Below are 24,627 nucleotides of genomic sequence, written 5' to 3' on the forward strand. Positions count from 1 at the left end.
GGGTCCATAGCTCAGTGGTAGAGCAATTGACTGCAGATCAATAGTTCACCGGTTCGAACCCGGTTGGGCCCTTTCTGTACTTTTTTTATTTTATCCTTTTTTTGCTCCCAGTGCTCTTAACCGCAGTTTTGGACCTTGGGAGTCTTGGACTGTGGGTTGGCTGACTGCAATACGGCATATACCATTGCCCACTGCTCTACCATTTTCCTACATCAGCTAAAACGACACCTTCAGAAGAGAATCAGTAACATTAAGCCTGGCCGGCAGCGACAGCGACCAAGGATGGTCGGCAAAGATACTCAGCCAGAGCAATTGACAGACCAATAGGTCACAAGCTCATCATCATCATCATCATCATCATCAGGCTTTAATTAGTCCGTGCCACCACTGTTCTTACAACGCCGAAAAACGGACAATAATAGCAGGAGAATCGGTTTTCATTGGTCAGACATTTCATTTTGCCTACAACACACACACACACACGGAGACAAGCACCTACCCTTTACAAAAGCCAAGACGTACTAAGCAGCTATCCAGTAATACAGATGAAGAGAATCAAAGGTAGCAGCTGGAGTTTCCACTTTCTCCCATGGCTTAGGGTCTCCCTGCCGCTGGTTTCAGAACGAGGGGAAAAACTGAAGAAGAAGAAAAGGACACCTCTCCTACTCAACTCTCACGCTTTACTTACAACACGTGTACATGGCGGTTTCGCCGAGCATTTCTTACCGGCTGATGCTCTTGCGGATGTAAATTAATTAAGAGAATCATATCATACGATGTCATGTTGGGGACACCCTAATGTCAGCTCCTGTGAGAGGCTTTCGGTACTCTGCCCCTTCAGCCTTAAGAGTTCATAGACCCGACCCACCAAAACTCGGACCGAGGTGCCATGGAATCTTGATATCTGATCATCTGAATCCCTGCCTGTGCGCAACAAGCCGTGGGAGCTACTCTGCTGCTGGGTTATCTTTTGTGGGTCGCTGAATGGCATTTTTGGTTAGCTACTCCTGTAGAGGAACCAGAACAAAAACAGTGAGCACATCTGCAGAGCTGCTGGGTCACAGTTGCACAGCCTTCACCACCTCCATTTTAACAACTGAAGTCTGAAGGTATCTGTGCGCATGAGGAACTTATATCTACGACCTGAAAATGGAGTAAGCCGGTACCCAACTAGGACAAGAATGCAGAAACTATTTTAGTTTAGCAAGTATTGGTTTTGGTTGTACTTGAATCTCTTTTTTTTTGTGGTGGGGTTGCTTGAATCTCATTTTACCTGAACAGAAACGACAGTTCTGATTGACACATACTTATTTCACTTAGTACAAAGAAATCACATAAAATGCACATTTATTAAGAAAGCCAAAGCAGCTTATCAAGGATACCAAGCTTATTATGATTTTCTGTACTCCCTCCAATCCATATTAGTTGTCGCTCAAACGGATTTCATGTCAAAACAGTTTACTCCTCGCCACTTATTTATTGCTCTGCTTTCTTGGATACATACTCCTTAAGGAGTTTATCTTCTTTTTTTAACGGAAGAATGAACCTTAATTTATTCATCATTACGAATATGTATGCCTGTAAAAATCTGGTGGCTTTGTATGATTGTAGAATTCAAGACCTGTGAAATGAATTGCTCGTAACTTTACCACATAGTGGAAGTTGCAGCCTGTTGCTTCATCATGTAATGATGGCCTGAAGGCATTAATAACCTATCTGAATGTGGAAATGGACTGAATGTGTGCCATTTTCTTTCAGAAGTCCAAAACCCTTTTTTATTCGTCTTATTTCTCAAATACGTAGAAAGAAGTCCACTTTAAACCCTGAACTATGGTGTCAAGTCCAGTTTGAACCCTGAATTAAACCATCCTTATTAAAGTGTAAACTTTCTAGAATTGTTGAAGTTCAGCCGTAGCTTGGTTTTGTATTTAGGTGTTCTAAAAAACGTATTTTTTAACAGACGTAGAGAATGCTAGTAATTTATAACCTGCAATTCACAAAAAAAATGTGCCTATTTGTGTCATGTGCAAAAATAGCAAAGATAGATATATTTGTCTTCTCTTCTTTTTTTGTACAAAAGACAAATTGTCATACTTTTTTAATAACCTTTTGCAGGTTCCCAACTTTTAACAAAGACAATCTTTTTACATTTCCAAAACTTAGAAAATGTGAAACCACCCTAAATAACCATGTTAGTGTTTCGACGGTGGTTTCATATTCCGAGGTTCTATAAAAATATTAAAACAATTAACTGTTGCGCAGAAGCTTAAAGTAAGAAAGAAAAATAATCATCAACCAACATGACATAAATAATAGCATTCCCTACATCCATGATTTTTTTCTTCACGTTTTCTTAAAGGCTGAAATACAAAACCACTTTTCAAAACCGTCTAGGTTTTAAATGGTTTTAGAAAGTTCAGGATATAATAGAGATGGTTTCATCGTTTAGGGTTCAAGTCGGACGAAGCTCAGTAGTTCAGGATTCAGAATGGACTTCAGAGTTTTGGGCTTTGGGCTACTGCAGTTGGAAGTGCTTATTTTAACACATATTCTTATGGAGGATCTGCATAACATTCACCACGCAAATAGTCTACCACAATCATCACAATTAGTTCACTGGCAATTTTGTCTTCCCATGGTTTGTATTTGAACTGTACTAGTGTCGACGCATGATACATCAATATAATCCAAATAACTGGATGAGTGTTATGCTATCAGTCATATGATTATATCCTATCATACAGATAACTGAGCATAGACTGAAACAACTCATCTAACTCTGGTAAGGCAAAGGAAAGTCATACGATTTTAACTTGGGAAGAATATCTAATATTATCAATCAGTAGGGAAGGCACCCATATGTTACCTTAGTTTACCGAAGCTTCAGTGCATCTCCAAGACCAAAGTTCACATTGCTTTGCTGTCCCTTTCTACACAGTGGATTATTTCCTTTCTGCATCATTTCGACAAACTCATTGTAGTCGATCTTCCCATCCTGCAAAAGGTGGTGGACAATTAGACAAAACTCTTGTTGGCAATTTAAAACCTGAACAATGAATCTACTTACATTGTCCTTATCGACATCTCCGATAATATCTTCAATACGGGTATCTCCAATACCAAACTCCTCGCATGCCTTTTGGAGCTCATCTTGAGTAATGTAACCACTGCCGTCTTTATCAAAGTATTGGAAGGCTGCAAAGAGCTTATCGTCCTTGTCAACTTTGTTCATATGCATAGTTGCAGCAATGAACTCCCCATAATCAATGGTACCACTATTGTCAATATCCGCCTGACATTTTCATGAAATGAGCTTGAATATCATTTGGAGCAGAGTCAAAAACGAAAACAGTATCATTATAAGAGTAACCGTAACTACTTGATAAACTTTCACAACTATTGGGTATCTGAAAATACAGTAAGCCTCCTAACAACAGTTGTTTTCCGCCTACGCAAAATGATACTCTTAAGCTGGCAGACGGTTCCAAATGAAGCGGGTTTAACAAAAAAATATTTTTCAAGTGAGATAAAGATGGCGTTTGGGCAGCGTGGGCATCAGATGGAGTAGCCACTGCCTACTGAGTAGGATTAAGGCACAGGATTCTTGGCCAAGTGGTGCTTGCCCAAACTTCAAAAAGTTCCTATCTCCACCACAAAAAATTAAAGGGGGTATGTAGGCATTACTCGCAATTTTATTTATTTATTTTCAGCATACTAAAATGTAGAAATTTATTTAACCTCAATTGAAGAGTAAGGAGATTGTCCAGGTGAGGAACAATTTTTTTGAACAGTGGTAAAAAGTTTTTGTGTACTTGAGGAACAAATGTACAGAGATCATCTTAAAATACTTACTGCTTCCATTAAAGCATCAATTTCTGAGTCCATCAGAGTAGCACCGACTCGCCGCAAGCCAGTTTTTAGCTCCTCCAACGTGATATGACCGCTGTTATCAGTGTCTAGCATTTTAAACATTTCTTTCAATCCTGCAATCTCTTCTTCAGATAAACTCTCGGCAATAACCTACAATTGTATGTAGAATAGAACATCAACACGAATACAGATTGTATAACACCAATTACAAATTTAATACCAATACTCACCCTAAGGGCCATTTTCTTTAGTTTGTTCATTGCAGAAAATTGTTTTAACCGACTTAGAACAGCAGAATCAAGAGGTTTATCAGGAGCAACTCCATCAACACAAACCCAAGGGTGACCTAGCACAAGACGGGTGATTAGAGGACATTTATATAAAGTAGCGGCGAGCACTTATTTATTGAGTGCCGACTTATACTTATAGCTGCACTACCATACTACTCACATAGCGCTTCGTGGGCAGTCAATCTCTTCTTTGGATCACGATTAAGCATTTTCCTGACCAAATCCTTCGCACTCTCTGAGATACTAGGCCAGGGATCAGTTGTAAAGTCTAGCTCACCTTTCAAAACTTGTTCAAATATCCCTTGTTCACTTTCTGCTCGAAAAACCACATTCATAATCAGTCGGATGCAGCTTGCATACATTACGCAAAATCGTAATGCAGCATTTTACTAAAACAGTTACACATAACCTCACCATCCCAGAATGGAGGAACCCCACTCAACAAGATATAGATTATTACACCAGCACTCCAGACGTCAACTTCACGCCCATAGTTCTTTAGAAGAACCTCAGGTGCAACATAGTATGGACTTCCAACTACATCTGTAAACATCTGACCTGCACAATCAATTACATTATGCGTCAGAACAAAAATAAAATAGCGTTTGGAAATAATTTGGTAGAGTGTAAGAGCATCATCGCACATCAATATGGTTCGTTCTCTGTAGCTAGTAATTCAGGGACAGAACACAGATAACAGCTACCACACTTTTCATATCTAGTAGCCCTGTCTCTAAGAAAAGCGGTGAGGATCTGCAGGTGCAAATCTACTTAAGTTGCTATTTCACGCCTCAGAAAGAAACTGGCAATGAAGAATTTTTTTCATCCTAATCAGGTTGTCTTATGTGCACCCGGTGGGCCAAGGAGCAACCTTCAATTAATTTTAAAAAAAATGATCTACGGTTGTTATCAGGCACTTCAAAATGCTTTAAGTTTGAAATGTTTAGTACAGTAGTAGAAAACAATAAATATTTGCTGTAGAATTGGACTGTACTACCAAAATCTCGAATGCGAATTGTCAGTTGTGCAGAGAAAACCCAGCGAACAACTTGCATCGTGGCAGAGCGGTGAATTTGGATTTCGGAGTCAGTTTTTTAGGAAAATGGCATGAACACTGACTATTCTATAATAAAATCATGGTTACAAGCGTCCATTTTTTAAAGGAATCGGCAGAAAAACGTAAATAGATTATTACATCCTGATTAGGCAATGATGCTAACGTACGGCAGCAATGACAGCCCGTGCACAACAAGAGGCCAAGCTATCATCTATTTTACCTTTCCATTACGATACAGAGCCGATGTTTGCAGATGGCAATTTTCGCATAAACAATCCACATTACGCTAAATCAATTGTAAATTCGACGACCAAGTGAGGGAATCGCACCATCGAAACATACATCATGAAATACACAGCGTTGCGTTGCATTGTTTGAGGCGACCATACCTGGCGTGAAGAAGATGGAGAGCCCGAAATCAATGGCCTTGAGCGGCGAGTCCTCCTGAGTATTGATGAACAAGAAATTCTCCGGCTTGAGATCCCTGTGCATGACGCCGAGCGAGTGGCACGCCTCGATGACGCCGACGATCACCCTGGTGAGCTGCGCCGCGGCCTTCTCGGAGTAGTGCCCCCTCTGGATGATTCTGTCGAACAGCTCGCCGCCGGCGCAGAGCTCCATGACAAGCTGCACGGCGACGGCGTCCTCGTAGGCGCCGACGATGGAGACGACGCTGCTGTGCCCGGCCAGGTGGTGCATGATCTGGATCTCGCGGCGCACGTCCTCGACGTCCTCGTCGGTGAGCAGCTTCCGCTTGGCGATGGACTTGCAGGCGTACTCCTTCCCCGTGGCCTTCTCGACGCAGAGGTAGGTGGTGCCGAACTGGCCCTGCCCCAGCTTCTTGCCGATGGTGTAGAGGTCCTTGAGTTTGGCGGTGTTGACGTCGCGCTTGAGGACGGAGTCGGCCTGGAGGCCGGCGCTCTGGACGCGCTTGACCTTGGGCACGGGCTTCTTGGCCGTGGGGGCCATCGACATCTGCCGCTGCGTCTCGGCGCGCTTGGGGGGCGGCGGGTCGGAGGAGCGCGCGCCGCCATGCGAGGAGGAGTGCTCGCCTGGGGGTATGGTGACGGGATCGGGCGCCTTCTGCTCGGAGGTGGACGCCGGGGGGGTGTCGGCGGCCGGCGCCTGCTCGGCGGGCTTCGCGCGCCAGATGGCGACGGAGGCGAGGAAGCCGCTGCGGCCGGCGCCGTTGGGGCCGGAGCCGGCGCAGCTGTTCCCCATCGCCGGGAGACCCTACGGGGACGGCCGCGGCGGCGGCGACGGTGGCATTGGAGACGAGCGGTGGAGGGGCCGCGAGGGCGCGGGCGGTTGCTCGCTTGGATCGGAGAGGCGCGGAGAGAGAGAAGGGGAGGGAAAGAACGGACGGAGCGAGAACCAAATGTGGTGGGCCCAGCGGGCAGGTCTGTGCGACTGCCGTGTGGGCCTGGCCGGTTGCTGCCCTGTAGGACTGGTTGTCAGTGGGCAAGGGAGGGTGGCGGGAGCTTTGGACGGACGGGCGGGATGCGGATCCAAGCCTATTTCCTTCCCAACGCCTAAATAATCGGTTTTGCTTTACTAATAAAAAATAAACCTGTATATATAAACGGACCCTAAACTAACGCAGCACGGGCACATAATTTTTGCAAGGTATCTGTGATGAAACTCACCGCCTCTTCGTCCTTGTACATCTCCACGCCTTGCCTGGTGTCACAACATCTCTAACAGGCCCCGTATAAATGTCGATCCGCAAAATGAGTTTATAGTTCGTAGAAGCGAAGCTACGAAAACACATTTCCCGTGCAAAAGCAAATGGGCTATGAGGTGCAGCAACTAAAAGATATGAATGACCTTGGAGGCAGTTTAAGTATAAAAAATCTTGAGAATGTCATTGGAAAGGATCAAGCCTTAGAAGCAAAGCTACATGAGAAAAGGCATATTGAGAACTTGCACCTTAAATGGAGTGACATACATGACATGACTGCACATGATAGTTTACATTTGGAAACTCTGGAAGGTCTGATGCCACTGCCTCAAATTACGGGCCTTACTATAAAAGGTTATGGATATGCAAAATATCCAGACTGGTTACTTGACAATTCTTATTTCCACAATTTGGAGGCACTTGCGCTTGTTGATTGCAGTGCCTTAGAAATACTACCATCCAATGCTGCTCTCCTTGGGAATTGCTCCTCACTTCATCTCAAGAATGTCCCAAACCTGAAGACACTGCCTTTTCTTCCAACCAGGCTTGAAGAGTTGAAGATTGAGAAATGCATGTTGCTTATGTTTATTTCTAACAATGAGCTAGAACAAAATGACCAAAGGGAGAACACCATGATGATAGACAACTTGGAGTCACGGCTTTCTTCCTTGTGGGAGGTGGATACGGGATCCAAAATCAGGAAAGTACTATTGTCGGAACATTCATCTCTCAAGTGGTTTATGACATTGATGGATGCTAATATTTCTCATCTTCAAACCATTGAAAGTGCTCTAGAAAGGGAGGTGGATGAAGTATTTGTAAAAGAGGATATCATTAAGGCATGGATATGTTTCCATGTGGAGAGGGTAAGACTCATTTATAAAAGGAACATAGGCCTGCCACTGGTACCACCATCAGGGCTTTCTCGGCTTGATCTTTCGTCATGCATCGTTACAGATGGGGCATTAGCTGTTTGCCTGGATGGTCTCACTTTGCTGAGACGTTTGTCTTTGGAAGAGATTATGACTTTAACTACGCTGCCATCTGAAGATGTTCTCCAACAGTTGACAAAACTTCAGGACTTGCGCATCAGCTCGTGCTGGTGTCTTAGATCATTGGGGGGATTACGAGCTGCTACCGCCCTTTCAGAAATTAAATTACGGAGCTGCCCTTCTTTAGACTTGACACCTGGAACAAGTTCTTTGCCATTGTCCCTTGAGGTTCTCAAAATATTTCACTGGATGGTTTCCGCCGATTTTCACTGGATGACTGCACCTCATATCCGGGTCGTAAATCGGTAATTTGCATTTCAATTTCGGGCATGAAAACACATTTCTTTACTTCTTTATTTTCTTCAAAGTCATTGGATAAGAATTCATCAAATCTTTGCTAGAACAGTAAGACAAAAAAAACAAGAACCGCAATTAGGCATTTTAGAAGATATCCAACTTCAATAGCTGTTACCACTACTTGGACCAACATCTTCTTCATGCCTTCATTATTGATCTGCGGATTCTTGATCTTGCATTCCTCATTCTTCTTCTTGATTATAAAGTAGATGTTGCTTCCCCTCTAGTTTCTTCTCTAATTGCACATGTAGCTGCATCATTAGCCTCAGTTCTACCAACAAAGTGCATGAGCATCTATTAAGTTTCTTCCTATCAATAAATCGATTTATTCTTCTTCCCAATACCGAAATGAGCATCCACCTTCCTACACACATGACCATCTCAATAAGCTACCGAAATTGAACTGAATAGGTTGACAAAGCCAAATGAAAACAAGAACATATTTCGTCGTTTTTGCATTTGAAGAATACCCATCCGGGGTGTTGCGGCGTGCTAAATGTTAGTCACGGCACTGTCTGCGTGCGGTCATCACACTGCATGAGCAGCATCGGCGAGCCGTTGCGCAAGCGTCGAGCCCGGCCGTCGGCCGACCGAGTCCTTGCCGGTAAACCGACGACGGCGGCTAGAGGATGAACCAGTACCTGCATGGGGCGCTGGGGCTTTGCCGGGGCTGTGCGGGGTGCTCCACGGCCAAACCATGGCTTGGCGCAGCCACCAGTGGCCAAAAACACTAAATCCGACGGCCGCGACAAACAACCGCCAATCTGCAACTTTTCGGCCGGCTGAGGCAGGAGAAAGTGGTGGAGGACAATCTCGAGCGTGTGGCGGCCCGCCGGCTGGTATGGCCGGAGGAACACTAGTGCAGAACCGGCCTTTAGTGTCGGTTCGTTACGGCCTTTAGTGCCGGTTCACCAACCGGCACTAAAGAGTGGGGACTAAAGGTCCCCCCCTTTAGTACCGGTTCGTCACGAACCGGCGTTAAAGAGCCACCACGTGGCACGAGCCAGGCCCTCCATTTTGTACACGAAGTGCATCCAGTCTTTGCCGTAACCCTCTCTACTTTTTTGCACATGCTATTTGGATGAAATTATGATACCATGCCAACTTTCAACCTTTTCTGAGTTCATTTGAAATGCTTTTCAATTTCAGGGTCATTTAGCTGGAAAAAATCAGTAAATGCATGAAAGAATTTGTTTGCACATAAAAAATTTTCGCGTTTCAAATGCCAAAACACACAACTACCCTAACTATTACAGAGATTCCCTCCTGGGTGTGAAACACAGAAGAAAGTGATGATAGTGAAGCCGATCACATCCCAGATCTTTGGGTGTGAAACTTTTTCTTCGCGTGTGTCCCTTTGCGCCGTAGCCATGGAAAATCTTCATCATTTAACTGGATGCTCGGGTCAATATTCACTGTGGATGGAGCAATTTCATCAAACTTTTCATAATCTTCTGACATGTCTGTCTTGTCATCCACTCCCACGATGTTTCTTTTTCCTGAAAGAACTATGTGGCGCTTTGACTCGTTGTATGATCCATTCGCTTTCTTATCTTTTCTTTTTCTCGGGCTGGTAGACATGTCTTTCACATAAAAAACCTGCGCCACATCATTGGCTAGGACGAATGGTTCGTCTGCATACGCAAGATTGTTGAGATCCACTATTGTTATTCCGTACTGTGCTTCCGTTACCCCGCCTCGTGTCATATTGACCCATTTGCACCGAAACAAAGGGACCTTCAAATCACCTCCATAGTTAAGTTCCCATATGTCCTCTATGTAACCATAATATGTTTCCTTTCCCGTGTTGGTTGTTGCATCCAAGCGGACACCACTGTTTTGGTTGGTGCTCTTCTTATCTTGGGCGATCGTGTAAAATGTATTCCCATTTATCTGGTACCCTTTGAAAGTCATTATATTCGAAGATGGTAACTGGGACAACGAGTACAGGTCATTTTGAATATCGCCATCATTCAGGGCACGTTTCTGCAACCAACCGGCGAAAGTCCTCGTTTGTTCACGTGTAATCCAGTTGTCAGACTTCTTCGGGTGTTTGGAGTGTAGAAATTTTTTGTGTTCCTCCATATACGGAGCCACCAAGGCGGAATTCTGTAGAACTGTGTAGTGTGCTTCATTGAGAGAATGCCCGTCCATACATATTATTTGATACCCTCCTAACGCGCCTTTTCCATCCAGTCTGCCCTTATGCCGCAATTCAGGAACACCAATCGGCTTAAGGTCAGGAATAAAGTCAATACAAAACTCAATGACCTCCTCATTTTCATGGCCCTTCGAGATGCTTCCTTCTGGCCTAGCACGGTTATGAACATATTTCTTCAAGACTCCCATGAACCTCTCAAAGGGGAACATATTGTGTAGAAATACATGACCCAAAATGTTAATCTCTTCGCAAAGGTGAACTAGGACGTGCGCCATGATGTTGAAGAAGGATGGTGGGAACACCAACTCGAAACTGACAAGACATTGCACCAAATCATTCTGTAACCTTGGTATGATTTCTGGATCGATTACCTTCCGAGAGATTGCATTGAGGAATGCACATAGCTTCACAATGGCTAATCGAACGTTTTCCGATAGAAGCCCCCTCAATGCAACCGGAAGGAGTTGCGTCATAATCACGTGGCAGTCATGAGACTTTAGGCTCTGAAACTTTTTCTCTGCCATATTTATTATTCCCTTTATATTTGTCGAGAAGTCAGACGGTACCTTCATGCTGAGCAGGCATTCAAAGAAGATTTCCTTCTCTTATTTGGTAAGAGCGTAGCTGGCCTGACCCTGATGTATGTCGTCTTTTCCGTGCATACGTTGCTGGTCCTCCCATGCATCTGGTGTATCTTTTGTCTTCCCATACACGCCCAAAAAGCCAAGCAGGGTCGCACAAAGATTCTTCGTCACGTGCATCACGTCGATTGCGGAGCGGACCTCTAGGTCTTTCCAATATGGCAGGTCCCAAAATATAGATTTTTTTCTTCCATATGGGTGCGCATCCATCAGCGTCCTTCGAAACAGGTTGTCCACCAGGACCCTTTCCAAAGATTACCTTCAAATCCTTGACCATATCATGTACATCAGCACCAGTACGGTGGCGAGGCTTCGTCCGGTGATCCGCCTCACCTTTGAAATGCTTGCCTTTCTTTCTTACGGGATGCCTTTTCGGAAGATATCGACAGTGTCCCAGGTACACATTCTTCATACAACTATCCAAATATATACTATCGGTATCATCCAAACAGTGCGTGCATCCACAGTATCCCTTGTTTCTCTGTCCTGAAAGGTTACTGAGAGCAGGCCAATCATTGATGGTCACGAACAGCAACGCCTTTAGGTCAAATTTTTCCTGTCCGTGCTCATCCCACGCACGTACAACTGTTCCATTCCACAGCTGTAATAGTTCTTCAACTAATGGCCTTAGGTACACATCAATATCGTTGCCGGGTTGCTTAGGGCCTTGGATGAGCACTGGCATCATAATGAACTTCCGCTTCATGCACATTCAAGGAGGAAGGTTATACAAACATAGAGTCACAGGCCAGGTGCTATGGTTGCTGCTCTGCTCCCCAAAAGGATTAATGCCATCTGCGCTTAAACCAAACCATACGTTCCTTGGGTCACCTGCAAACTCCTCTCAGTACTTTCTCTCGATTTTTCTCCACTGCGAACCGTCAGCGGGTACTCTCAACTTTCCGTCTTTCTTACAGTCTTCTCCGTGCCACCGCATCGCCTCCGCATGCTCTTTGTTTTGGAACAAACGTTTCAACCATGATATTATAGGAGCATACCACATCACCTTGGCAGGAATATTCTTCCTGAGGCGCTCGCCCTCGACATCACCAGGGTCATCGCGACTGATCTTATAATGCAATGCACCGCATACCGGGCAAGCATTCAAATCCTTGTACTCACCATGGTAGAGGATGCAGTCATTAGGGCATGCATGTATCTTTTGCACCTCTAACCCTAAAGGGCAGACAACCTTCTTTGCTTCATACGTACTCTTGGACAATTCGTTGTCCTTTGGAAGCATATTCTTTATCATTACCAGCAACTTTCCAAATCCCTTGTCAGATACACCATTCTCTGCCTTCCATTGCAGCAATTCCAGTGTGGTGCCCAACTTTTTTTTGTCAGCTTCGCAATTCGGGTACAACAATTTCTTGTGATCCTCTAACATGCGCTGCAACTTCTTCTTCTCCAAATCACCTGCGCAGTTTCTCTTTGCATCGGCAATGGCCTGACCTAGATCATCAGCGGGCTCATCTGATGCCTTTTCTTCAGCTTCTTCCCGCATTGCCGGCTCAGCTTCTTCCCCCATTGTTGTATCATCATATTCAGGGAACCCATGACTAGGATAGCCGTCGTCGTCCTCTTCTTCTTCATTGTCTTCCATCATAACCCCTATTTCTCCGTGCTTGATCCAAACATTATAGTGGGGCATGAAACCATACTCAAATAGGTGGACGTGAATGGTTCTTGACGTAGAGTAATTGTGACCATTCTTACAACCAGCACATGGACAAGGCATAAAACCATCCGCCCGCTTGTTTGCCTCAGCGGCAAGCAGAAAAGTATGCACGCCATTAATGAACTCGGGAGAGCATCGGTCATCATACATCCATTGTTGGCTCATCTTCATTACACAACACCGAATAGACTAAATTAATACAAGTTCATACATAAAGTTCATACATAAAGTTCATATACAACACTTAATTAAATGCAACATACAAATAACTCTCTAGCTAAAGAATTTAAATGCAACAACAAATGCGATCAAGATCGCAACTAAGGTAACAATTGATCCAACATCATAATGATACCAAGCCACACTATCAATGGCATATTTTCTAATCTTTCTAATCTTCAACCTCATTTTCTCCATCTTGATCTTGTGATCATCGACGACATCGGCAACATGCAACTCCAATTCCATCTTCTCCCCCTCAATTCTTTTCATTTTTTTTTCAAATACTCGTTTTATCTTTCAACTAAATTTAACCTCTCGACAATAGGGTCGGTTGGAATTTCCGGTTCACATACCTCCTAGATAAAAATATCCATGTCAACTTGATGGGCATAATTTGTCATAAACGCGAAATGCAACAACTAGTTTTAAAAGAGAATATACCACATCCGAATCATAACAAGGATGAGGGCCGACGGGGACGGATATCAAAACCATGGCACTATGTATAACAAACAACGTACATGTAAGATAATTATACGAGTAACTATATATCCAAATCACACAAACATCAATTTGGTAATGTAAAACATTCATGAACAAGAGCCTCACCACAAGGTGGTGCCGGTGATGGGACGGTGCGGGCGATCAATGGTGGTTACGACGGAGATTTAGAAGGCACTAAGTAAACCACACCTACATATGCAAACTAAGTGTTATTTTTGACCTCAAATTGCATATAAATCAAATACTAGCACATATAATTCCTCCCAAATTAATCACTATACAAAGCATTGCAAGAGCTAATCTAGCAATGAGAGTTGAAAGGACAAAGTTGCTAACCTTTTTGATCATTTGAATGGATGGGGGCCTTCAAATCTTGACAAATTTTGGGCAAAATTTGTGAGGAGCTCGAGGAAGAGAGGAGAAGAACAGAGGAAGTGAGGAGAAAGGGGAAGAACAGAGCGAGCTCGGATGGACGAAGGGTTTATGTACGTCGACCTTTAGTACCGGTTTGTGCCACGAACCGGTACTAAAGGTGCTGGAGGGGCCCCAAACTGACAACATCCTGCCACCATCATCTTTAGTACCGGTTCGTGGCACGAACCGGTGCTAAAGGTTCGTCATGAACCGGTACTAATGTGAGCGACCGGCTACCCTTTGGAACCGGCACTAATGGACACATTAGTGCCGACTCAAAATCAAACCGACACTAATGTGTCTCAGATTTGCCCCTTTTTCTACTAGTGGAAGTGGCAACCCCCCTCCCTCGACCAACCGCTCCCGCTATATACAGGGCACCGACGGGGCGAGGGAGATAACCTGCATTTTTGCAGGTTGGGGTGGGAATTTTGCCGCGCCCCGCAAAAATAGTTACGGACCCGACGCGTTTGCGGGTCCGATCGGGCAGCTTTTTTTTGTGCGGACCCATATTTTGGCGGTTATTTTGTGGGTCGGAACAATATACGGGGTCTGCTAGAGATGCTCTCAGTTCCTACGCCTAGGGCAGCCCTCCCTGCGTGGTGGTTTTCTGTCATGGCGGTTTCGACCAACGGGGGACTCCTCATCTCCGACTCCGGACCCGGAGGCTTTGGGATTGCTCAGGCGTTGGCCAAGGCGAAATCTTTGTCCAGCTTGTCGGTGCTGGCAGCGGCGACACCCACGGGGTGCTGCTACCATAGCCTACTCCTGCGTATCTTCGAGCTCGGGGAAAACACTATGCCCGGTTCTCGGAGCGGATGACGACGACATCACGACGTCGTTTTCCTTCATGACGCTACTATCTTGCTCGCTCGCGGCGACCCGAGTGTTGGTTTTGGTGATGTTGGACTTCTCGTGCTCCCTGCCCCTCTAGATCGTGACTTCGTGGGTTTAGTTGTGTTATATCTCCTGTTTGGATCGAGCATCTCTTATCCTTCTGCTCTAGGCACCATCTTTACGCCTTCATTCGTTCATGTCATGTGTTGTACCTTCTCTTTATACCCATTTCATTCCCTTCTATCAATGAAAATATATGCAAGCTTTGCGTATTCATAAAAAATAAGTTCTTATAATTTTTTTGGAGGATTATAATCATTTTTTATGCATGGGGTGTTTGATTCGTAGCATTAGATCTAACAAGAAATTTCCTAAAAATCTCTTGCACTGTATTTCAAAGAAATTTTCCCGTACACTCCACCCTTTTGAAAACAATAGCTAAACAACATTTTTTGCGGGGAACACATGTTTTTTTTTATTGTGATAAAATAGAGTGGACATGGTCGATCGAGTTGTCTCCTGTATGTGTGTGAGAACCATCAAGATCTAATGGCCTATATTAGAGTAGTTATGTTTTCTGGTCCGCTAAAAGCGTAGTGAATGTTCAGAATTAGCAGAGCCGGCCCATGCGGAGGGGCGAGGTGGTGGCCGCCGAAATTACTAATTGAGAGGAGTACTCGTTGTGAAGATCATTTCAACCTCCCCAGGTTGTGACGAGTGGCGCGCTGCATGTGCGTCACTCGTCGCAACCTGGAAGTTTTTCATTTTTTCGTAGATTCGTTTATTCAAAACATTTTATCTTTTAAACCGTGCGTCCAAATCTCGAACCGCTTTCGCCATTAGATTCCTCGCGTCGAGATCTTCAAAACTAGATACCATGTTGATAGGTTTCGATGAACTTTTTTCATGGAAAAACCGGACGAAAAAACCGAACCGGGAGAACGGGATTTTTCCCTTTCCGAAAGAGGCATGCTCGTGCCTCTCACGAAATCACAACCGTGCCTCTCGCGAAAGCAAAACCATGACTCTCGCGGAAGGAAAAAAAAAAGAAAACGCGTTTTTTTCCGTTTCCGAGGAGGCACGACCGTGACTCTCGCGAAAGCACAACCATCACTCTCGCGGAAGCAAAACCATGACTCTCGCGAAAGAAAAGAAAAACAAAAAACTCATTTTTTTTTCGTTTCCAAGAGGCACGGTCGTGACTCTCGCGGAAGCAAAACCGTGACTCTCGCGAAAAGAACAGAAAATACATTTTTTTTCGTTTCTGAGAGGCACGGCCGTGACACTCGCAAAAGCAAAACCATCCCTCTCGCGGAAGCAAAACCGTGACTCCCACGAAAGGAAAAAAAAACAAAAAATGCGTTTTTTTCGTTTCCGAGAGGCACGGCCGTGACTCCCGCGAAAGCAAAACCATGACTCTCGCCAAAGTAAAAAAAACATGTTTTTTTGCGCAATTTTCTTTTCAATTTTTTTGATCGAAAAGCTAAGGAAGACCGCAGGAAAATCAGGAATCTTCTAGGTGGTTCCCAGCCGGTTTTTTCCATTTCCTTTTTTTCCTTTTTGTTTCTTTTCTTTTTCTATTTCTTTTTATTTTTCATTTAAAATTTTCTTTTATTTTTCTGTTTTCTTTTCTTTTCTTTGCTCTTCCGTTTTTCTCTTTTCATGTTTCTTTTATTTAAAAATTTCAAATATTTATTCAAATTTATTAAAATATTCTTCTTTTCAAAATTTTCTCTCAACTTTAGAAAATGTTCAGAAATTTCAAAAAATGTTCCCATTTTCAAACATTCTTCATAATTTCAAAAAATGTTCATGTTTCAAAAAGTCTTTCAAGAATTTAAAAAATGTTCTTCTTTTAAGTTTTGTTCACGATTTAAAAAATGTGTGGTAAATTCAAAAAATTGTTCTCGTTTTCAAATACTTGTTATGTTCATGTTTTGAAAAATTGTTCAGGAATTTCATAAAATGTTCCTGCTTTCAAATTTTCTTCACAATTTCAAAAAAAATGTTCGTGTTTCAAAAAGACTTTCAGGAATTTCAAAAAATATTCTTGTTTTAATTTTTGTTCAATATTTAAGAAACTGTTTGTGTTTCAAAAAAATGTTCCATAAATTGAAAAAATGTTCTCATTTCAAATATTTGTTACGTTCATGTTTTGAAAAAGTGTTCAGGAATTTCATAAAATGCTCCCATTTTCCAATTTTGTTCACAATTTCAAAAAATGTTCATTTTTTAAAAAGTCTTTCAGGAATTTCAAAAAATGTTCTTGTTCTTTTTTTCACAATTTAAAAAATGTTCACTAAATTCAAAATAATGTTCTCATTTTCAAATATTAGTTACGTTCATGCTTTAAAAAAATGTTCAGGAATTTCATTAAAGATTCCGGTTTTCAAATTTTATTCACAATTTCAAAAAATGTTCATGTTTCAAAACGTCTTTCAGGAATTTCAAAAATTGTTCTTGCTTTAAATTTTGATCACAATTTAAAAAATATTTAAAAAATGTTCTCGTTTTCAAATCTTTGTTATGTTCATGTTTTAAAAAAATGTTATCTTTGTTATGTTCATGTTTTAAAAAAATGTTCTCTTTATCAAAATATGTTTAGAATGTCATTCATAAAATGTTTATGTTTCAAAAAATGTACAGGATTTTCAAAATATGTTCTCATTTCCAAAATTTGCTCACAATTTTCAGGAAAATGTTTGGGCTTCAAAAAATGTTCAAGAATTTCGGAAAATGCTTCTTGTTATTCAAAAAAAAACACAATGTCAGAAAAGTTTCTAATTTTCCAAAAAAATTCACGTTTTAGAAAACTGTTAGGGTTTGTAAAAAAATGTCCATTTTTTCTAAATTCGGATTAGAAATTTTTTTCACATTTTTTTCGAGAATAAGCTTAGATTGTAAGAAAATATTTGTGGCATTTCGAATTTTTTGAACTTGTGAAGAAATGTTTCTAAAATATTTATTCTAAAATCTCAACCCTTTTGAATGTTGTTATAGTCTTTCGCGCTTAAATACTCTCTCTGTCCAGAAATACTTATCGCAGGGATGAATGTATCTGGACGTATTTAAGTTCCAGATACACCTATTTTTATCCATTTCTTCGACAAATATCTCTAGACGAAGGGAGTATTCAGTAGCACCTTTGTGGTCAGAGTGGCTAGCTGGTCGTGGTATGCTCTGTGGTGTGCGTGAGATGGTGGGATTGAATCCTAGCGTAGCCAAGCTGGTTGTCGGGCTTTTTTAGGTCGCGCGTGGTACATGAAATACATGTGGCTTTCGCGTCGATGGGCCGGCCCAGTCGTGCATCGCGCGTGTGTGTCGAGCTTCTGTTTGACGCAGAATGAGTCGTACTGTATGTCTCTATGACGCACTCAAGCCAAATCCTATTCGGCGCTTAAGGCGCCGAATACAGTGCATTTGGTACAGGGCGCATACCCCTCCTGTACTGCTTGGTTGGGTTTTTTTAGGTCGCGTGCGGTATAGGAAACACATGTGGCTTTCGTGTCGATGGGCCGGCCCAGTCGTGCATCGCGCGTATGCGTCGAGCTCCTGTTTGACGCAGAATGAGTCGTACTGGATGTCTCTGTGACGCACTCAAGCCAAATCCTATTTCGGCGCTTAAGGCGCCGAATACAGTGCATTTGGTACAGGGCGCATACCCCTTCTGTTTGACGCATAATGAGTCGTGCTGGATGTCTCTATGACGCACTCAAGCCAAATCCTATTCGGCGCTTAAGGCGCCGAATACAGTGCATTTGGTACAGGGCGCATACCCCTCCTGTACCGCTTGGTTGGTTTTTTTTAGGTCGCGTGCGGTACAGGAAACACATGTGGCTTTCGCGTCGATGGGCCGGCCCAGTCGTGCATGGCGCGTATGCGTCGAGTTTCTGTTGGACGCAGAATGAAGGCGCCGAATACAGTGCATTTGGTACAGGGCGCATACCCCTCCTGAACCGCTTGGTTGGATAACGGGCCGGCCCATCCCGCTTCCTTCCGCCTTTTTTTCTGACTTCTGTAAACTGCAAAAAGGGTGTGCATGGCAGGATTCGAACCCGCGACGTTCTTGTAAAGAATACGACGCCACAACCAACCCGACAACAGACCCTATGTGTTCATATGGTGAGTTGTTCGGCCTTTTAATCTATTTCTTCTTCTTTCTTCGTTTTTTCTCTCTGTTCTTTTTTTCCTTTCCTTTTCCAAATTCGTGAAAATAATTGCGAAAGAAACTCGTGAACTTTTTTCAAAATCCATGAACTTTTTAAAAATTCGTGAACTTTTTCCTTGAAAGTAGATGAACCTTTTTCAAAATCGATGATTTTTTTTTCAAAATCGTTGAACTTCATTCAAAATTGATGAACTATTTTCAAAATCAATGAACTTTTTACAAAATTTTGTGAACTTTTTTCAAATCAATGAACTTTTTTTCAAATTCATGAACTTTTTTTAAATCCATGAACTTTTCTGAAAATCAATGAACTTTTTAGATCCATGAGCATTTTGTTTTTTGAATTCTGTTTTCTGAAATTCTGACATTTTTCTCGAAAGTCAACAACAAAACGATCGAACTGTTTTTTTCTCTTCAGTAACGAAAAGATCAAGCAGAGAAGTGCTCATCGTGCGCGAGCTCGTCGGCTCGTTATTGGGCCGGTCCACATAGCCAGGCGCACGGGCGGTCGTTTCCTCTACTGGCGCATAAGGCGCCAGCGAGGAGCTCTCCGCACTCAACGTCTAATAGGGACCTCCACCCACAATGAGCCATGATTGGACCAACCCATTTACTGCACCTGTAGCACATGGTACACTATAGCAGACCGATCCGTTCTAGCGACTCCTACTGTTGTAGGTCTGTAGCTATCTAGTTCATTTTAGCGCCCCGATGTAGCAAACCGGACACGGTAGCCTTGGGTTACTGCAACAACCTATTTTTAGTCACTTCTTATTTTGAACATTTTAAAAAGCAAACAAATCTTGAGATTTATGAACATTGTTTGGGAACACGGTCATTTTTTGAATTATGGAACATTTTTTGAGACTATGATTATTATTTTTGAAAATTCCAACCACTTTTTAAAACATGAAATTTTAAAAATCTTTCCAAACAATTTTTTTAAATGGGTACATTTTTAAAATTTGTAACAAATTTTGAAAACAATAATTTTTTTAAATCCCCATTTTTTGTAAATGCGGACATTTTTCTAAGACCCATTTTTTGAATTTCTGAACAAGTTTTGAGAAATGGTCGTTTCTTAAATTCAAAAAATCAATCATTTTTTAGAAAGCAAATATTTTTAAAAATAAAATAAATTGGAAAATAAACAGAAAAAATGCTAAAAGAAACAACAAGAAAAAAAATAAGACATGAACCAGTCAGAAACCTTCTAGAAAGTTTCTAACACCAAGATTTGTGCTCGGTGTTACTACCTATTTCTACCCTTCCTTCCTCTGGGCTGATAAAAATTGGCAGGATTTTCACTTAGCATTGCAAAATTAGGAGCCCTGACCTTATTGTTCGATTATGAATCGTTATTTGTCGGCACCGTTGACGCTACTAGCAAGTCAAAGTGTGTCCTTGTCAATAGGATATATTTACACAAGGCACGACACTTATGTAGTGTAGCAGATGTTAGTAGCGCAAAGTAGGTCGAAGCACATGTTTGATTCTGAGTTATACCATAATGTACACTTTGTCAATCAAAAACTAAAAATATAAGTAAATGAAGAAAATGTGGTGGATGGTACAAAACCTACCGAATCTGAAGGAAGGCGAATACTGTACATAGTTGCATTCCTTGATTATGAGACGATGTCTACTCCCTAAGCTGCGTCAAATTATTTGTGAACTTATTTGCTTAACTCAAATGATCAATTTTTTTTGTTCTGTAATGGTGCCACAAAAGCATTATCTTGAAGGAATTTAGACGGTTCATTCCCCAAACTTGCACCTCCAATATCAAAGTGGATAGAAAAATATGTATATTGAATATTATTGTGATTTTTATATTATGGGCCTTGAATTTTAGTTTCGCCCTAGCCTCTGAAATCTCAGGACCGGCCCGGTGTTTAGCACATGTTTTTTTGGTACAGTCTGCCTCAATGGTACCTTCCAAAAAAAAGTTGCCTAAAATATTGTGTGAACGCACACACAATTTTGTAGCCATTGGATCCACATCCAACCATCACAATCTGCTCAGGTATCCAATAAATACACCACTTGAACCCAACCCTAAACCATCTCCCTTCCATCCCGCCGCCGCCGCATTCCTCACATCGTCCTCTTCATCCACCCTCATCTATCTTTTTTGCTGCCCATCTCCCTCTTCCAAGTGATCTATGTGTTGGCACTCTTCCTCCACTTTCACGGCGGTCGTTGATGTCGCCTCCAGACAATGAGTGGTGATGCCTATGGTGCATCCCACAAAAAGATAATTGCGGGAGGAGGGGAGGAGGAGGCGCGGAATTTTTCATCAAGGGGAATTTGCCGCCACCGTAAAATCACTTTGTTGGCGGTCTCTCTCTTGTTGGAGGCAACACCTTTGGCACATCCTCTTAGCGATGGCGCTAATGAGTTGATTCTTTTGGTTGACGAAGAAAAAAAAGGCGGGATCTCATGCACTAGCAAAATCGACTAGAAGTTAAAAGGTAAATTTTGGCTACTTACAATGCATTGTAGATCTAAATCTCAAACCTAATCCAATAGTGCAGTTATGGTCCCCACCATACCATATGAATTGCACCCTGGGATCCTGGAGAAAATCCCGCCAAGTCTGCAGACAATTGCCCACGCCTCCGTCGTTTGCAAAGCATGGCGCCTCATAGTGTTTGCTCCTGGTTTCCTCCACCGGTGCCATGCACGCCATGTTGCACCAGTGGTCATGGGTTTCTTCCACAACTCCAAAACACTTCCCCGCCCATTCGTACAGATCAACGACACCACTAGCTTATCCTTCTGTTTTCCTAATTATGGCAATTACTCATGGACGTTCATGGATTGTTGTCACGGCCGTGTCCTCCTCCGTAACGGCCGTCGGTTCCTCCTGTGGCACCCAATGACCGGACACTACCGCCTAATCAATGCCGAATATAGTCGTTGGGAGGAGTACACCGAGAAGAACAGCAATGCCGCGTTGCTTTGTGTGGTTGATGACAACGATGGCAAACAAGTTTGCTGCCAACAACCAACAAGTCCATTTCGTGTTGCCCTTGTCCACAATGATTCTCGGGGTCGTGTTCATGCGGGCGTCTACTCCTCACTTACTGGTCAGTGGAGCCTGCAGCCTACGTCGGTGGATCTCCCGCTGTTGTGTGACATCCGTGTGGAGCCATGTGTCATTATCTTTAACACTATGTACCAACCTCTCAATGACTACCATGTGTTGGCCTATGACATGGACAAGAGTACTCTCACTGTGTTCGAGCGGCCGAATGGAGGAAATGCCCGTCTAATGAAGACTGATGGTGGTGGACGACTCGGCCTTGCCACCGTGGAGGACCTCACATTGTGTATGTGGGCTCGGGGAGCCTACAGTGGCTGGGTACTACGCACCTCGGTTGATCTGGGAGAGGCCATTGCATGCTTGTCAAAGGTCACATTGCCTAAGGTAGACTCTAGCTTCCTGGTGATGCCGCAAGTGAAGATCATTGGGAGCGCCGAGGAGGGAGACGCACTATTTTTGTGGACCATGGTCGGTATATTCGTTCTATGTCCTAAAACTATGGAGTTCAAGAAGGTGCATGAGGCTGTTAAGGGCATGGAGATTGTGTACCCATATACTGCCTTCCCCACTCCTGCCAGCTGGTAATTATATATGCACCTCAATGCATGCCTAAGCACTTATGATATTCCCTATGTTGCTCGAGACCAGCATGTAATGTGTTTTGCAAGCATTTTGGCCAGTACTTGCAGGTTTTTATTGCGTAGCTGGTACTCAAGTCTGAGTATGAGTAGCAAGTTTACTATCAGTGCACCGAGCTAGTCTTTTATTTTCTATCTGTGAGATGTTTTTCCTTGTTTATTTTAATGAAAAGGGACAAAACTTGATTGAGAAAAGGTTGGATGAGACCCTTCCCATTTTATTATTTGATCCCATGTACTATATGTCTGAGCAACATTACATCATGGATATTTTTCAAAGACAGGTCATCCATTTTTTATGAACTAAATAGGAGCAACATTTTTTTATGGTGAAACTGGAAACAACATTTACAACCGTGTTGCTGTGCATAAGACTTCCTTCTTAGCATAGCTTACGGTATATAAAACCCTCTAATTTTGTAATCATGCTAGTTGCTAGAACATCAATATCCTAGCACAAGCTTCTCATTATAGCCTTATTTGTATGGAGCCGTGCAATGCAATTGAAGTTGCCAAAAACTGTGTGAAAGTTCACAAATTTTTGTAGCCGTTGAATCTACATTCAAACATCGTAATATCCCTTAGCTGCGCTTCTAGGCGCACGGTAGCACGCAGCCACACATGCAAGTAGCCAAAAGAGAAGTCCTATGTGACGCTCTCTGCGTCCAACAGAGACCCCGAAGCACAACGAGCCACGAATAGGTCGAATCATTCACTACGCCTGTAGTGCATGGTACACTGGAGCAGTACGATTCGTTGTAGCGGCCCCGCTGTAGCAAACAGGACAGTGTAGCAACCGATTTTTTTTATTCTTAATTTGAATATATTTGAAAAACGAACAAGTTTTGAAATTTCTCAATTTTTTTTGAAAGTATGAATGTTTTCTAGACTGCGATTTGTTTTTGAAATTGCAAACATTTTAAAAAAATGAGCATTTTCTGAAAAATTGCTGAACAAATTTTGAGAAAGGACACATTTTTTGAATTTATGAACAAATTTTGAAAGCAATACTTTTTTTTATTCTGAACAATTTTCATAAACATGAATAATATTTGAATGGTGAAAAGGTTGTGAAAACGAGAGCATTGTTTTAAAATTCTGTAGAATTTTTTAAAATGCAAACATTTTTTGAATTCCAAACATTTTTTATAAGTTTCAAACATTTTCATGAAAAGTGGATATTTAAAAATAAGAAAATAAAAATAAACTAAAAATCGGTAAAAGAAAAGACAAGAAAAAGAAAAAGAAAAAGAAAAAGAAGAAGACCAGAACTGAACCATTTATAAATCTTCTAGAAAGTTCCTAAAACCAGAATTTTTGCGACCCTAAACGGGCTGACCCATTTAGTCATTGGCCTCACTCGTTATGTGCGTTTGCTCGACAAATCAAAGCAAAGGGCTTCATATAAGGCATATTTGGTTGCCTGCATACAACCGAATCAGGCCGCGTAGTGCAAAGATGACCTGTTTTGTTGCGTGAATTCATTGTTTGGCCTGCATAGCACACACCTTAGAGCGTACCTAGCTAGGCCCGCTAGGAACGAACGAATCGACCATTTCCCCTCAGCCAGGCTCGGGCGATGCAATGATTCGATTGGCACATGTCGGCTCACCCACATAATGGTCATGCCACAGAATGGTCATGCGTCGGCCCCAGGCCCAGGGGCTATTGTCGACCATGTGAAGACCAGGGTCCCACAAATTCGTCTCACGTGGGTCACGACAACCCCATCCACGGGCAAAGCATATGCATCTAGCATGTGTGCTCAAGACCATGCCCCTCCTGGAGTGGCATGCATATATTCGTTAGCATCAACCCACAAGATGCAGATCTTTATGAAGACTCATCAGCAAGATCTCCACGAGCGCGCTTTTCATCCGAGGGATGTCCGTCTCACCTACAGCCTCCACCAGGTTCCCTAAGCCCCGCCAAAGATCAATCAATTGAAGGCGTGATAATGGGACTGCTTAGAGGCTGCGATAGTCTAGGCCTGTGACCTCCAACTACGGTGAGGAGTCAGCTGGCAGGCATGCATGACCTCCCTTGAAGGCTAAGTAGCCTGCCT

The 24,627-nt window shown here is 42.8% G+C and overlaps 1 protein-coding gene and 1 non-coding gene across 2 annotated transcripts; one reads left to right on the forward strand and one right to left on the reverse strand.

Moving 5' to 3' along the window:
• On the forward strand, positions 1-72 carry TRNAC-GCA (transfer RNA cysteine (anticodon GCA)). The gene has a single exon. It is a non-coding gene; the product is annotated as a tRNA-Cys (tRNA).
• Positions 73-359: 287 nt separating this feature from the next.
• On the reverse strand, positions 360-6,641 carry LOC123113597 (calcium-dependent protein kinase 11). The gene is made up of 8 exons (XM_044534892.1): positions 5,607-6,641; positions 4,575-4,718; positions 4,321-4,473; positions 4,101-4,216; positions 3,853-4,020; positions 3,068-3,292; positions 2,867-2,995; positions 360-1,007 (listed from the first exon to the last, which is right to left on the reverse strand). The coding sequence occupies exons 1-7, from the start codon at positions 6,436-6,438 to the stop codon at positions 2,873-2,875; spliced, it is 1,761 nt and encodes a 586-aa protein (XP_044390827.1). The 5' UTR covers positions 6,439-6,641; the 3' UTR covers positions 360-1,007; positions 2,867-2,872.
• Positions 6,642-24,627: the final 17,986 nt, after the last annotated feature.

This window comes from Triticum aestivum, chromosome 5B, assembly GCF_018294505.1.
Source record: "Triticum aestivum cultivar Chinese Spring chromosome 5B, IWGSC CS RefSeq v2.1, whole genome shotgun sequence".
Taxonomy (NCBI): Eukaryota; Viridiplantae; Streptophyta; class Magnoliopsida; order Poales; family Poaceae; genus Triticum; species Triticum aestivum.

Bases quoted from the DNA above. Each gene is read 5' to 3' on its own strand.
- LOC123113597 (XM_044534892.1), bottom strand. From the start codon at position 6,438: ATGGGGAACAGCTGCGCCGGCTCCGGCCCCAACGGCGCCGGCCGCAGC. The intron at 4,474-4,574 runs GTGAGGTTATGT...TTTTTCGAGCAG, and splicing joins GGTTCCTCCATTCTGGGATG to AAAGTGAACAAGGGATATTT. The intron at 3,293-3,852 runs GTAAGTATTTTA...TGAAAATGTCAG, and splicing joins TTGATGCTTTAATGGAAGCA to GCGGATATTGACAATAGTGG.